This window comes from Pangasianodon hypophthalmus, chromosome 25, assembly GCF_027358585.1.
Source record: "Pangasianodon hypophthalmus isolate fPanHyp1 chromosome 25, fPanHyp1.pri, whole genome shotgun sequence".
Lineage (NCBI taxonomy): Eukaryota > Metazoa > Chordata > Actinopteri > Siluriformes > Pangasiidae > Pangasianodon > Pangasianodon hypophthalmus.
Window position 1 is genome coordinate 14,825,027 of NC_069734.1, and position 15,950 is coordinate 14,840,976.

A 15,950-nucleotide genomic window follows, 5' to 3' on the forward strand; every position below is an offset into this window, starting at 1 on the left:
ACCTGAGAGAATCAGTTCATCAGAACAGATGAAGCACAGTTCCTCAATATGCGTGTGTGTGTGTGTGTGTGTGTGTGTGTGTGTGTGTGTGTGTTGGGGGGCGGGGGGTAATGTGTATCCGTGTATACACTTGAGAATACGTAGGACACGGAAAAACTGAAGTCGTCTTCCATTTTTACTCATTTGTACAAAAGATCTTAACACAAATAGTGTTTCAGAGAGACACCTACACTCTTTGTTACTATGGAGACAAAGACACATGATGTTTTCTGGCCTTAACATTTTTATTCTTATTTTCTCAGACTCCACTTACAGAAGAAAGCTGTAACAAGCAATCATTTGTAGGTCACATTTTAAAATGACTTTATCCATCTGTAAGAGTGCGTTCATTTACCCAAACACCAGAGGGCACCAAAGGCTTAAATACAATCATCATGCCCACGTAACACCATTTACTTTCCTTTAGCAAACTTTTATTGTGTGGTCCCATTTGTAAAGCAGTGCAAACTATAAGTGTGAATAATTAAATATTTAAATAACAGTAAATCATTCTTTTTTTAAAGAAATAGAACACACAGACCTTTCAAAAAAATCTTCCCAAAAACCTTTCTTACCTTATTTTTGGCTTTATAATTATAACCTACATGGTAGAAACATACCATCACAGATGTCATTAAATATCCTTCTGAATTAGTGAATAAAAAGTCTCATTGGAGTTGGATGCTGGTAAAAGATCAATAAGCTGTTAATGATCAATAAATATGTAAAACAACATAGTCAAGGAATAAACCTGAGAAGCTTGTAAATAAAACAAACTCTTCACAATACAGGGGACCAACAAAATATCAAGGACACCAAATGGCATTTTGATATGATTATAGCATAACTAATGCCATCGTAAGCATTTAAACTTTAATATGCATGTATCATTTTGTTTTACATAAAATGTGAAATCATAGTTAAATGCAGCCTGTATTGTTAAAGCCAAGAAAAAGGAAAAGTTAATGCAAAACATTATAACTGAAGAATTGGAAATAATGTATTAATAATGTATTAAAATTGTGGCAATGAGGAGATCCTTAACTGCTTGGATTGTATTCGCTCTCAATTGTAAGTCACTTGCAATGTACTTATTTGTCAAATGAATAAACGTACATGAAATGTAACTGTTGTTTTCATGAGTCATTTATACTTATACTCTTATAAGAATATTTTCTAGATTTGGAAGGGATTTTAGTTTGGAGAAACTAAAAAAAAAACAAAAAAACTTAATAGTGCCACTTGCCACCACTGCTCACGGTGGTACATGCCATTTTTAAAACAAGAAAGATTTCATTTTCTTCTAAATTGTTGTACTAAATGTGCTCTAAATGTGTTCAGTGGTGCTTTCATTATTTATTGTAACATTTATAAGACTGTATTTTAAATAAATAAATATTCAACTTTTAAAGAGACAGTACACTTTATAATTATGGTAAATTAGGGAGGTATGGATAGAGAAAGAGAAAGAGAAGTAGAGAGAGACAGAGACAAGCAGACAGCAGCTTACATGACAAAAGCAGCATTCTCATTTTGTTAAAGTTAAACAGCACATGCATTCAGCAACAGCACGTAAACAACCCAAGCCACAATCATGCTGACTGGTTTGTCTCAAAATCCAACGGAGACACACACAAAAACAAACTAAAGTCTTAGGAAGACTTTTAACACAATCCACAGAACATACATTAACTTCCTTGGCTAAACAAGCTTCTGGTCCATAAGGGGCACTTAAAAAAAGAAAAAAAAAAAGATATCAGCTCAGGAAAGTTTCATTATAGGCTCAGTCTGACACCTCCATTTGTCTCAGTTTTTGCCTGAATCACAACATTTCACACTAATTCTCAACTAAAGCATTTGCTTGCACAGGGTGTCCAAGTGATTTGCCACCTACTCCATTTCTCCATCTGTACTGCGGCTCTTCACCTCAGTAGAGACTCAGCACAGACACTGGTTGATGTCTCCATTGGTAGTGGAAATTTGTTCATGGTCCACATCTTTGGCTTGATCAGGGTTCTCTAATGAGACTTTTTCCTGCGTGCATCCAGGCTGGGAACATGACACAGCCGGCATCCGTAGTGAGCCACAGCACTCCCACAGTCCCTGCACTGGGCTGGAGGAGAACAGGTGCCTGCAGGGGTGGCAGCACTGGTAGAAGAGGAGCATGAAGAACACAGCAAGGGCATAGCTAAGCAGCAGCAGCAGCTCAAGCACTGGTGCGTCTACTTGTCGATAAAATTCAGTGCGGTGGGTGAACCAGAGAGATGTGAGTGCTATGTTTTCAACGAAGCGTATAGAATAGTAAGCAGTTGCTCGCCTCCAGCCGTAATTTTTGTCAATCAGGTCGGGGTCGTCAAGCTTGAGCTGCACGGCCGACCAGCAGAAAACGTTGATGCCGGCGTACAGAAAAGTGAGCATGGCCAGTGCAGTGGCCGTGCCCACGCGCGTCAGTGTCTTCTCGATGCTCTCGGGGAAGGGTGAGCCGCTCCGCCAGAATGCCGCCCATGGGTGCAGGAAGAAGGCGAAGAAGCTGAGCATGACTACAGGCAGCAGCCAGGCTTTCAGCACGGAGCCGAAAAGCACAAGCACAGCAACGCGTGTTGCAATCTCAAAGCTGCGCCACAGCAACACGCACACGTACGCCGCAGGACGCACTGACACCGCGTAGTCATCGTAACGGATCTTGATGGCCAGGATGTTGCAGCGCAGTGCCCCATACACGATAGAGAGCAGAGAGATGACCATCAGGGTGCCTGAGAAAGAGAAAGAGAGAGAAGGGAACAAATGAAATGGAAAAAATGAAAGTGAGTTGCAGACAGTTGGGAAGTCAGGGAAATGGAGTACATAAATATCATGAGACAGAAAGAGAAAAAAGAGTTATGAATGAAAAGGAACTCTCTAGAGTTTATACAGAATGGTGTAAAAAACAAAAAACATCCTGTGTGCGGAGGGTCTGCAGGCTGAAGCACCTTGTTGAAGTGAGAGATCAGAGGAGAATGACCTGACTGGTCTGAGCTGACAGGAAGTCTATAGTAACTCAGATAAGCACTCTTTACAACCGTGGTGAGCAGAAAAGTGTCTCAGAATGCACAACACTTCAAAGCTTGAGGTGGATGAGCTACAACATCAGAAGACCACATCAGGCTCCACTCCTGTCAGCCAAGAACAAGAATCTAAAGCAACAGTGGGCAGCTAAAGACTGAAAAACCAGATGATTTTTTTCCTAATCTTCAACTGTCCAGTTTGCGCCCATGACAGCATCAGATTCTTGTTCTTGGCTGATTGGAGTGGAACCCAATGTGGTCTTCTGCTTTTGTTGCCCATCCACCTCATGGTCGATATTTTGTGCATGTTGAGGTGCTTTTCTGCTCACCACAGTTGTAAAGAGTGATTATTTGAGTTTCTATATCCTTCCTGGCAGCTTTGTGTAAACTCTGAGACTGTTGTGTGTGAAATTCCCAGGAGATCAGCAGTTCCTTAGATACCCAAACCAGCCCATCTGGTACTAACAACCCTGCCACGATCAAAGTCACAGAGAAGACCTCTTTTTCTTCATTCTGATGTTTGATTAAATATTAACTGAAGCTCTTGACCTGTATCTGCTTAATTTTTTTGCACTGCGCTGCTGCCACATGATTGGCTGATTAAATAAATGCATTAATGTGCAAATGTACAGGTTTTCCTAATAAAGTGGATGGTGAGTATATAGGTGTTCCACAACTTGAAATGTAACTATTAACTGTAAAAAGTATGTAGTTAATTAATTTTTTTAAAAATTTAATCATTGGCAAATTGCTGTGGGATTAGGAAAAAAAGAAAACACTTAAGGGTAAGCTGTTAAAAGAAAGTGATCAACCACTGGGTGACATTGCACTCTTTCACTATAACATTATATCTTATTATATACATGAGAGACAGGTAAAGGTAAGAGATGGGTCTCATATATACTTTTTGACTGATTGTGCAATTGTGGAATCGTTTTAGGGATTATAGTCATGTTTCTTGTTTTTCCTAGTCTCACATTTCCCTGGTTCCGAGTCTAGTTTCCCAGTTACTGCTACTAACTCTAATCAGGTCTCTAGTTTTTCCTCGTTTTAATCTCAGTTCAGTATTTGTGGATACAAATATAGATTTGTCTCTGATTACCATATCTGCCTGTAAATTGATACTTGACATGGACGTTAACTACGATTTTTGGAACACCTTAAATACCAGCTCTGAAATTACATCCACCTGCTAGTGGCTCTCATGTAAGGCAATCCAGCAAGAGCAAGTGTAAACACAATGCAATGCCTAGATGATTAGTTGGCTGCAGTGGCAACTTCAGTTATTTGCCACCTTTAGGCCTGTGCTAGTAATCAATATGCCACACTCTCCTATTGCCTCAACTGCTTCTTAATATATGTCTTCTGCTACATTAATTCCTGATGACTTGCCCCTTTGGCTGACAGTTAGGATGAGATTCCTTGGGGCTGGCAATAAATTTCTCTGCCAGTGCTACCTGCATTTTGTGCATATGGTTACAACCCCGTCTCCCGACTTTACCCCCTTTGGTGGTACCATGCCATTGGTCTTAAGCTACACAACAGGGTAGTGGTGCAGCAAGTACTCAGACCCCTCAGCCTGCTCTCCAGGCTGCTTAGGTCCCTGAGCCCACAGGGCCAGCTGTTACAGTTCCCCCAGTCTACAGCTGGAGTCTCTGACAACCTCCAAGTCCAAAACCCCTATAGTTCTACAGTTTACCCTGCTCTTGTTGTATTCTTCCTGAAGTCCCTCAATAGTGTCCCTCTGACTGCTGCCCCAGCAACACTATCCTCTGATACTAATCAAATTCCAGAGCATGATTTCAGTACAAAATCCTGGGAATACCCTCAGATTCACTGCAGATGCCAAAACCCTGATAAAAAGGGCATCATATTACCTGATTCTTGTTGCATACCATCGGCTTCGCCACTGTAGTCACAACTTCTCTTCTTGGCAGCCTGGACCTATCAGAGTCAAACATAGCCCCAGGACTTACACCTCTCCCACTGAATTCTTTGGCAATCCCTGTCTCTGTCCCTAATTCTGGTCATTCCCTGGCACTGCTGACCCCGGCCATGTTACTTGCACTGGCGCTTGTCTCAGTCACTGATCCAATCTCTGCCTCAGCACTTGATGAGATCTGGTTTTGATCCTGTTTACCTGTTTTTTCTTTTCCAGTTTCTTACCTAGTCACAGCCCTTGATTCAGTTCCTGCCCCTGCCTCAGTACCTGATGCATACTATAAATTTTACTGCTGCATCAGTCCTTGAATCGCTCAGACAACCAAATCCACAACAACCCTGCAAACATACGGCCTCTTTCAGCAAATTAGTCTCCACTCCACTAATCCTCACCTACTGCATTACTTGCCAAGAGTTCCCAAATGATATGCCACATGCCGTGATCCTCCATCTGTACCAAGGAAGATCTATATTCCTGCAGGCTCAATTGAGGGAGCTGTTACATAGTGCTGGATAAGCAAATCGCTGCTTGGCAGAAAATACAACAAACTATGCAGGTACTGTTATGAAACTGACAGGAGTATGAGGTGCAAACATTAGCAAACACGTGCTACATGTGCTTCACGTGCTTCACGTGCTATTAAAGAACGGAATGATTCTTAGGGAAATCCTAAGGAACTGAATATTCCTTTCTGTAGAATGGCTCTTTAGGATTTTGTGCAATCAGAATATCCATGGTAATAAAGTAAATGTGAAAATAACATTGCTAGAAGTGGGAAAAAAAATCCCACATTTTGAGCTAGTCTTTAGAGCTAGTCTTCTCATTAAGTGTAAACAATTCTATTTTGCTCCTGCAACTTTATTGGTATAATACAGTAAAACATACATTATTGTTATGGGAACTATATTTCCCATTATTTTAGTGCAAACTGGAGGTAAAGCTAGGTAACACTGATAAGGCTAGACTAGCTAAATAGCTCACATTATTAGCTAGCTTGGTAGTTTAAATAGATTACGTATAGCTTGCTTTCTTAATTTTTTTTCTGTGATATTCAGGACCTACTGTTTTTGTCACTGTTCTCATTGTTCACGTAATTTCGTAATTTAATATATATATGGTTTTATGTGAACTGAAATGACTGCTTTAATAAACACATTTTAAACACATTTTTAGTAGGATTTTCTTTACTTAAATTTAAGATGTATATTCAGCAATAAGAGTTGAACTGTACACAGTATAAATGTAAAGTTCCAGTAGATGTTTTTACACTAATATTCTGCTACCAAAACGTAGTGCTGTAAAATACAGTTTTGCATTCCTTTTAGAGATACAGTACAGTGCTATCATTGTGAAACAAACATTATAGTATATGGGTTAGAAATAATAATGACAAGAAGCTCCTGCCAACTCCTGCCAGTTAGTTACTGTACATTTTCAAGGTAATGGTTATAGTGTACTATGCAATTAATTGTGTCTTGGCTCTGGATTGCTCTCTCCAAGATCAGAGCATTATTTTAATAGAATCTGTAAGAAGCTCAGGCTCAACTGCAACAAACAAAGCGAGATTAAATACTTGTGTGACAGCATTTATAATCCGTAGCTGAAGCAGAAACAATACAGGGTGTCTCAAGAGACTTTTGGGACACCCTGTATATTTACTTTCTGTTCTTTTAGTTTATTATTATTATTATATTTTTGATTTGCATCATTTGATTTTTCCCTTCATAGTTTTGTAAATAGTATTCAAACACTGTTTTTCTCTTTTACACTTCTATTGTTTATTGTCCTATTGTTTATGCTGTCCTTGTATCATTTCATCTTTGTGTCTTTGCACTGCCTCATGTGTGTATTTTCATTAATAATTCTACGTTTATTCCTTTCTGAAGCTGCTTTGAGATTTTAATTGTGAAATGTGCTATATAAATAAATTACATGTCAGCAGCCCATACCTATCCGCATGAATGAATTTGACATTTCATTTCACCTTGGTTGGTGGATATAAGCAGCACTTATCTTATTTATAAACAGAGGGAAACTGCGTATAACTGCGTCTAACACTGGCGTCTTTGACCTTTATCTACATCCTTATATCCTTCAAAATCCAGTGTGCATCCTGGAGATAAGGCTCTAGGAAGCAGTTAGATTGTTGTGGTGTGAAGTGTTTCACTGCCATGTGGTAAAGTGTAGAATGTAGCAATAACATGGTAGGAGAATTGCTTAGAAAAATGTGCTGCAAGTGCTCTTAGAGATGGAACTCTGAAATGATTCTTGGGGAAATCCTAAGGAACTGCCATGGTAACAAAGTAAATATGAAAATAATATTTCAAGAAGTGAGAATAAAATCCCAATTTTGGGACAGTCTTCTGTCAGTGGCCTGATTAGATGTAAATTATTTTGTTGTGGTCATATCATTATATCATTGACACTATTGTAAAGCACTCAGGTTATGATCTTGGTTATGGGGTATGTCATGCTCAATGCAATCTACATTTTGCACTAACTTTATTTTAGAAAGACTTTTAAATGTTTCTTTTTTCAAACCAAAACAAAAAAAAACTGTTTGCTACAGCTAATCACATGCATTCAAGTAAAAGCCTTCAGAAAGAGGAGAGTTTTCAAGCTGTTTTATATTTATATATATATATATATATATATATATATATATATATATATATATACAGTATATATATATATATATATATATATATATATATATATATATATATATATATATCATTAGTAATGTGACAATGCCTTTACTTTTTTTAAAGTGGATCACAAAAACAGAAGACAAATGGACTGAGAAGTACGCATTTATCCTTCACTTCAAGGCTAAAACAGACATCATGTCTTTTCTAGACTTTATGCTGCAAATACGAAGTTGTAAGGTGAAGCACCAATGTGAAAGAAAAACATAACTACATTAAATGATGCGTCACCACTCATTCATGTTAGTTGCTTATCCGAATCTTTGCAAGAAAGGAGTTTTAATCGAATTTTACATTTTAGTCGAATGCCCTGGATTTATGAAACTGTCAAACTGGATTGAACATTGTGCGCAACATCTGCCAGGCAGGAAAGTAAGGTTTGTTTAAGGTTTGAGATTTTAGAATAGGTAGAAGATCTTCCTCTAACAATGTGTATACACAAATAATACCAGAAAAGGTGTGCCTTTCCTCCTGAATGCAGACACATTGCAAGTTAGGCCCGGATAACCTGAATAGACAGGAAACTGTTCCTAAATCAGCACATCCACTCCAAGAAGTGTTACAAAAACAAGCTCAAAAGAGGCATATATAGCACTGTAACACAGCAAGTCAAATGTAGCATTAAATAATCATTTGAGTGCTGAGGCTGTCGATGAGCACATCCTCTAAAATGCACTACGACATGATAGTAATAACAATGAGGAATGCAATCTGGATTATAAATACCATTCAGATCCAGCATTTCCCCTGTGTGTGTCTATGACCTTTCCCTCACCTCTCCCAATGGAAACATCCCTCTGCAGCACGCAGATGTAGAGCTGCAGTGTGAGCTGGGGGGCAGAGCCCAGGAAGGCCTGAATGACAGAGGTTCGGGCGAAGGCTGCTCGGTGAGCAACCAACTTGCCTTCAGCCTGCCCAACTTCATGTTCCACCTCCTCGGCCTGGCCACACCGAGGCATTTGTTTCTTCCTAGTGATGGTGACATACGGCTCCTCCACCTTCCCCGAGCTTCCATAGATACAAAAGGCATCCAAACACCTGGAAAGGAGTAGGGTTAGGGTTAGGATTAGGGTTTGTAGGTATTACATTATCTCCTACATTTTCATCAAACCATTCAGCCCAGGTTTCAATGTTTTTTTAGGACATTGTATAACCAGTTACTCTGTTGCTGGACAACACTTAACTAAAAAGATACTTCAGTAGGTATATCATTACGTACACCCTCAAATGTCATCATGCACCATCATAACTTCCTGTTCACATAAAAGCACAGATAAACAGACAGCAAAGATTCCCTTGAAAAAAAGTTCCTTCACATATAGTACAAGTTTATCCAAATTTATTATCAGCATACAATACTGAATGAAATACAGTATGTATAAAGTACATAGTTATTTTTCTGACTTGCAGTGATGTCTAGGAACACTTGAAGGGAAGTACACTACATTCCAAGTATAGGTATAGTATATTTTTGATATTAACATGTCTAGGTAAAACAAAGTAGTAAAATATTGGTTAATATTTAGATGTACTAGCTAAACTACTAACTAGACAGCTATTAAAACTATTTCTGTATACCTACACTAATAATCAGGTCTACTGCAAAAACAAAACAAAACGTTTTAATCTAGTATACGACATGCACAGAATACATTTATATCAAGTATTTCACATTGTAATCACTTTACAGTTCCCTGTATTCCCTTCGTAGTAACGTGACAAGCTAGCTAACATACCTAGCTACCAAATTATATGTGTTATATGTAGGCAAATTTAACCACTGTAAGGAATGTAAGGAAAATAAATATTAGCTCTGAGACAGGAAGTTAGTTTTACATTGCACTTGTAAACATACTCCTTAGTCAAATATCGTATAGCCAATTATATATGAGCCAACATGCGCATACACAAAGCAAAACTGACATCTTTTCACTTTATATAAGTGCATTTGTGCTCGCTGGGATATTGCAACACCACAATAGAACAGGGGAAGTGAAAAGGTTCAAATGTGGTCCAGTAATAGTCTTCTAGCTGATCGATTAGCCACAGAGATGTGAGAAGGCAGGATTTACTGCAGTGAGTCACACCTTCTTATTGTGCAATTGTTGTGCAACAAATCAAGCCTGTCCCATTTAATTCCGTAGCAAAATGTATCCAGATGCCTTTGCAGAACTCATAACATCTGTTATCTCAATTATAATGGCGATTACTCGAGGGACAGAAGTCAAGACACATAGCAATATGCCCACATCCTGTTTATTTCCTTCTATAGTAAGAGAATACAACCACAAAGACACTGTCCTTTTCTATTTAAGGGCAAACTCTCCAGCAGACAATTCACAGCCTAACATAACACACTCATCATCATACATCCTCATGCAGTTTGTTTTAAGCACATCACATCACATTAAATTGTGCTATTAACGATCAATTCAGTGCTACATTAGCACAGAAGCTAGATAAATACTGCCTGGGGGAGGGCACATGCAAGCTCCACTGGACCATTTTTCTATCTAGCTTATTTAAAATGCTCTTCCATTGTACAGTACAGATCTGATAACTTTTGCTATATAAAAGCATCCAACCATTAAAAAATACACGTGCAGGTATTACCAGCTGACATCTTGGCCTTCATAATATTTTGATTCCCACATTGTGCTATAAGAGACTGCATAATGGCTTATAAATCACCCATTAGGGGAAGGTATCTGAATTTATTCTAGACGTCATTGTGAGAGAGGCTATTAAAAAGAAAGTATTAATTATTGATGAGCCGCAAACAGCCCTGAAACACTGACCAGCCCTATCTGATTAGGACAGCACAGGCCACATTGTTGAACTGCACTGGAACAGAAGACAGTGCCAATGTATCAATTATACACACTCTATATGAGGCTGAGGGATAGCTGGAACTGTCATGTTGCTGCAGTGTTGACTGCTTTAAAACATCCCAATGACACACTGACACACTTCACAATGTCAAGCAGTAAACACATTTCTATTCAATTCATTGCTAATGCAACCTTTAATGATACCGAGTACAAATACATAATCACAAACATACGCTGAATGAACCGTTCTGTTTGAATACATACATATATATATATATATATATATATATATATATATATATATATATATATATATATATATATATATATATACATAAATTTGCTGATCAGCCATGTTGACGGTGGAGTGGCTGGCCGCTTTATGTCCCAGGACGTCCTCATGTCTGTGTTACCTTCTGGCTCTCCCTTTTAGTTATGCTGTCAAAGCTAGTCTTGCTGGTGTCCCTGCTTGCACTCTGCATGCAAAGTACATTGTCCTTAACCATTATGGGACAAAAGCTTATCTAACAATCTCTCTCCCTCTGTCTCTCTCTCTCTCTCTCTCTCTGTCGAGCTACACATGCTACTCCTGAGATACCAGTGATCCTGTGACCTTCTGCTCTCCGGACCTGCCTGATCCATCCTGATGCCCTACTTCTGGTTGGAGTTCTCGCCAGTTGGGGAGATTGCTCGATGCTGCTGGCTGTGGCCCCACATGGACGGCCTGAAGATCATTAGGATTCCTGGGGATGGTGCTGCTTGGGGGCTTGGAGATGGCTTGGGGATCTCATATGAGGAGGTGTACCGTGAAGGCTTGGGGATCTCATATGAGGAGTTGTACTGTGATGGCTTGGGACTGCGATTGCTGTGGTGGCTTTGGGGGTGCGGTTGCCACGAGCAGTTTTGCACTCAGGTCTCCATCAGTGGATGGGTTGAAAGAACCAAAGTTCATGTGAAAACTATGACTTTACTATAATTTACGTATAATTGCACTATCCGAGAGCACCCAGACGAGGATGGGTTCCCCTTTGAGTCTCATGCTTTCTTCCTCACATCGTCTCAGGGAGTTTTTCCTTGCCACCGTTGCCTCGGCTTGCTCATTAGGGATAAATTCACATATTTACAATTTATTTTGATTTAATTTAATATGAATGTATTTATTTCTGTAAAGCTGCTTTGTGACAATGTTCATTGTTAGAAGCTCTATACAAATAAAATTGCATTGAATTAAAACCTCAAGACCTCTGAAGGTGTTAGTAGGTGTTAGTACCTACCTTCTGTGGGATCAGACCAGATGGGCTAGCCTTCGCTCCCCACGCGCATCAATGAGCCTTGGGCACCCATGGCCCTGTTGCCTTCCTTGGACAACCGTCCACCGGTAGCCCAAGGCTCATTGATGTGCTTGGGGAGCGAAGGCTAGCCCATCTGGTTTGATCCCACAGAAGGTAGGTACTAACCACTGCAAGAACTACTAACCAAGAACACCCCACAAGACCTGCTGTTTTGGAGATGCTCTGACCCAGTCGTCTAGCCATCACAATTTGGCCCTTGTCAAAGTCGCTCAGATTCTTACGCTTGCCCATTTTTCCTGCTTCCAACACGTCAACTTTGAGAACTGACTGTTCACTTGCTGCCTAATATATCTCAACCCTTGACAGGTGCCATTGCAATGAGACAATCAATGTTGTTCACTTCACCTTTCAGTGGTTACGGCTGATCAGTGTGTATGCATACACACACACACACACACACACACACACATACATACATGCATACATATATGTAAGTTACAAACTAATCAGAAGAATCTGTTCTTTACAGTAATACACTGAAGATGCTTCCACTCTGGGACTCTTGCTGTGTGTTTTGTGCGTTAAATTATGCGTAATGACTGCGTCATGGAACAACTAAGGGCTTTACGCACAGCTGTCACATACAGAAGAAAAAAACCCGTCTCTCTGCTGCGATCAGCGTGGATAAACAAAAATAAACAAAAACCTGGCTCATTATGTAAGTGTGCTTACAAGCTACATTCAGTAATGACAGAATGATTAATGACTCTACACCCTGTGAAATGCGCAGTGTGTCTGACAGTTATTTATTCAGCCTAATATCTCATGTTGAGTTGGAAAGTCTTGAGATTCAGAAGATTTATTAACCTGCTCTATCCATCCTAACCATGGAGCACTCTACACCTCCATGCTGATGTAAGCTTTGCTTCTATCCTGAAGGACTTGAATGCATGGCAGAAGGGAAGATGGCCAGTTACCTGATGACAGGTCCAAGCTGCAGAAGGTGCAGCAGCAGGATGAGCGGCCTGTCTCTGCTCAGGTCTCGGTGGATGAAGATGAGGGTGAGCTGCACCAACACGCACGGCACCAGCGTGAAGAGCAGCGTGAAGCCCTGCCAGATCTTATCTCCAGCCGAGCGGTACGTGGTGCTCAGGTACAGCGCTGCCGTCGTTTCGGCTGTAAACAGAGACACCGACACCAGGACGGAGCTGGGCAGTCTCATCCTCTCATCCCTCACTCCGCCATCCTGATCCGCTTCTGAGCGCTGCCTCACACACACACACACACACACACACACACACACACACAGAGAGAGCGCAGCACAACAGGGTTCTGGGTTGCCATGTTCTGTCATGTATAATATTCCAATTTTTTCCCAATTTCCCCACATATATATTTTGCCACACATATATATATACCAATAAATTATATATACTCTATTACATCATCTTTTTGCGACGTTAATTTCCCAGTCCTGTGTTCTGAACTGTTTAAACGCAGACTTGGAGCAGATTTGGTATTCACCCTACAGATGGTTGCCAAATAGGTTAAAATTCTCCATATTTCATATACACCAATTGTAACTAAATAATACAGCGTTAAGAGCAACAGAGAAATTTTATTGTGTGTTATTTATTGTGGGATTCTAAATTTGGAAGGTAACTGCTCAATCTGGCAACATTAATCAGAGAACTGAGCGCGGTTTGCTCCAAGTTAATGACAGTAGGAAAAAAAATACAATCAGCTCACTGAGGTGTGCTTAAGACCAACTCTTTTGAGCATAACCACATAATTAAAAATATGTTCATTCCGTGGCAGATTATCTGGCAACCCGGAGGTCCATGCTCATGTCAGCTTTCTGCCTACAGGGGGCGACATAAGAGCAGGTCAGTGAGCGGCGCGCGCGCGACTCGTGTTCTCGTGCAGGCAGACGGGGGCGTGTTCACAGCCACGTGCGCTCTGAAACCGACCCAAATGGAAAGCCCTGCTTAAGCACATTCTTCTGAAACTTAAGATCTTTAAACCTTTAACCCTTGTGCTATATCCGCTACGGAATAGATGTAGGGGAGAACGGGGTGTGTCGAGCCAATGGGTAAAAATGAGCCACCCCTCAAAAGTAATCACGTGATCACAAATTAAGGAAGTATAGTTCACATTAGTCAATCCATCTTGGACTCAAGCACATGGAGAGAGTTGGAAGCAAAGCAGAGCAATCAATCAATCAATCAGTCAAATAAAATAAAAAATAAAAAGATTTTTGTCTTACCAAGTGAATTCATCATATTATTAAAGTTATCCATCTTGTGTCTTAATTAAAATAAATAGGTTTTGGACATTATTATATGATAATTGAAGTCAGTGTAAGCCAAAACATGGTCATAAACTTGGTATAATTGTGGATCTGAGCCACGGTGTGAAACAGTTTTGTCAAAATGGAGGTTGTGGGGTAAAACGTGCCAGTAATGTTGGGGCAAGTTGAGTCAATTTAACCCCAAAAGTTTAAATAGGCTACACATGTACAGAGTAAACTGTGTATTTATTTATTTATTTATTGATAGATAGATATATTACAGATAAGATCAATATGGCAAGGCAGTACAAAAGAAAGACAACCAGAGGCTCAGCTTCTTGGATGATCTGCAGACAGCAGCAAGTTAATGTCAATGTTTGATCACTGTTACAAGTCTTACAATGCTACAGTAATAAATAACTAATTGTTGACTAATGTTAAGTTTAAGCCTATACACAAAAGCTCATTTACATATACAGTACTGTGCAAAAGTCTTAGGCACCCTATTTTTTTTAGTACAAACTTTGTTATAGATGTTTATTTTATGACTTCTACATTATTGATTCAGTACAAAAACATTTTAGATTCCAAATATTAGTTTTCCAGCACAAAATTAAATGTTACAGAAGAATCTTTGTATGTCAGTAAAGAAAGCAGCAGATTACATAAGAGACACTTTTCAGACGGAAAAACATAATGAAGGCTGCTGGGTTTCACTGCAGAAATAAGAAGTAAGTGTGACAGTTAAAGTCTCCAGAAGAACTGTGGCTGCTTCTGCAAGATGCTCAGTAACACTTACAGCTCATTTCCTTATAAAACTGCACACAGTGTACCTGAGACTACTATTTTTTTTTTTAAAGAGAAGGATTATCACACCACATATTGACTTTGTTTCATTTGTTACTGTTTACTGCTCTTTATAATATTTTTTTAAAATGTAGAAACATTTAATTTAATTATTTTTGAAGGCATCTTTACTCTACAGCATTTCTTTGCATGTGCCTAAGATTTTTGCACAGTGCTGTACATTTCTGTAGCTAACACACAAGATCACAGTTGAACAACAAGACACTATTTACCTCATCCCCATGCACGTTTTACCCCTACCTTAGGCCATAGGACTAACTTTTTTTGAGGGGTCATTGTTCTAAAACCATAATAATTAGGTAACTTTTTTTTTCCACTGATAAACCAACTAGAGGTATATATAGTAACTATTATTTGAAACAAATACACGTTTATTTTGCAGTAAAATCATCAAATGTAATGTAAGCCCTTACGTTACCCCTTTCTCCCCTACTGTCCATGTCTTACTGACCGAGACAGGAAATAACCAACCTTGAATACATCTACACACAAAACATATTCTTATAACTGTGGATGCTCTTTGTGTAATGAGGTATAAGTGAAAATAAGGCATGAAGGTAGTGTAACAGAGTAAACTTACCTATTCGTTTTCCTTTTCTAAAAAGCACTTGATGTTAGTTGATATTTCACCGTACTGATATTTTTTTGCAAGTGATATTTCATCAATTGATTTTTTTTTTTTTGCATTATTTTTCACATATTAAATATAACCTATGTAAAATAAATATAAGGGGGATGTGTCATAGCAGATGCATCAAAAGTAAATTTGTCTTTCTTCATGTTCAGTAGAGCCAAGCACATAAAGTTTCATGTTGGAGGGAAAAAATAGGTGTGAGTTCCATCCATCCATCCATCCATCCATCAACCTTCTGTACTGCTTATCCTACATAGGGTTGTAGGGGAGCCTGGAGTCTATTCCAGGAGGACTTGGGGGGAA

The 15,950-nt window shown here is 39.3% G+C and overlaps 1 protein-coding gene across 1 annotated transcript; it reads right to left on the reverse strand.

Annotated features, from left to right (window-relative positions):
• Positions 1-274: 274 nt before the first annotated feature.
• On the reverse strand, positions 275-13,146 carry xk (X-linked Kx blood group (McLeod syndrome)). The gene is made up of 3 exons (XM_034299485.2): positions 12,834-13,146; positions 8,509-8,771; positions 275-2,792 (listed from the first exon to the last, which is right to left on the reverse strand). The coding sequence occupies exons 1-3, from the start codon at positions 13,076-13,078 to the stop codon at positions 1,978-1,980; spliced, it is 1,323 nt and encodes a 440-aa protein (XP_034155376.1). The 5' UTR covers positions 13,079-13,146; the 3' UTR covers positions 275-1,977.
• Between the last annotated feature and the right edge of the window lie 2,804 nt (positions 13,147-15,950).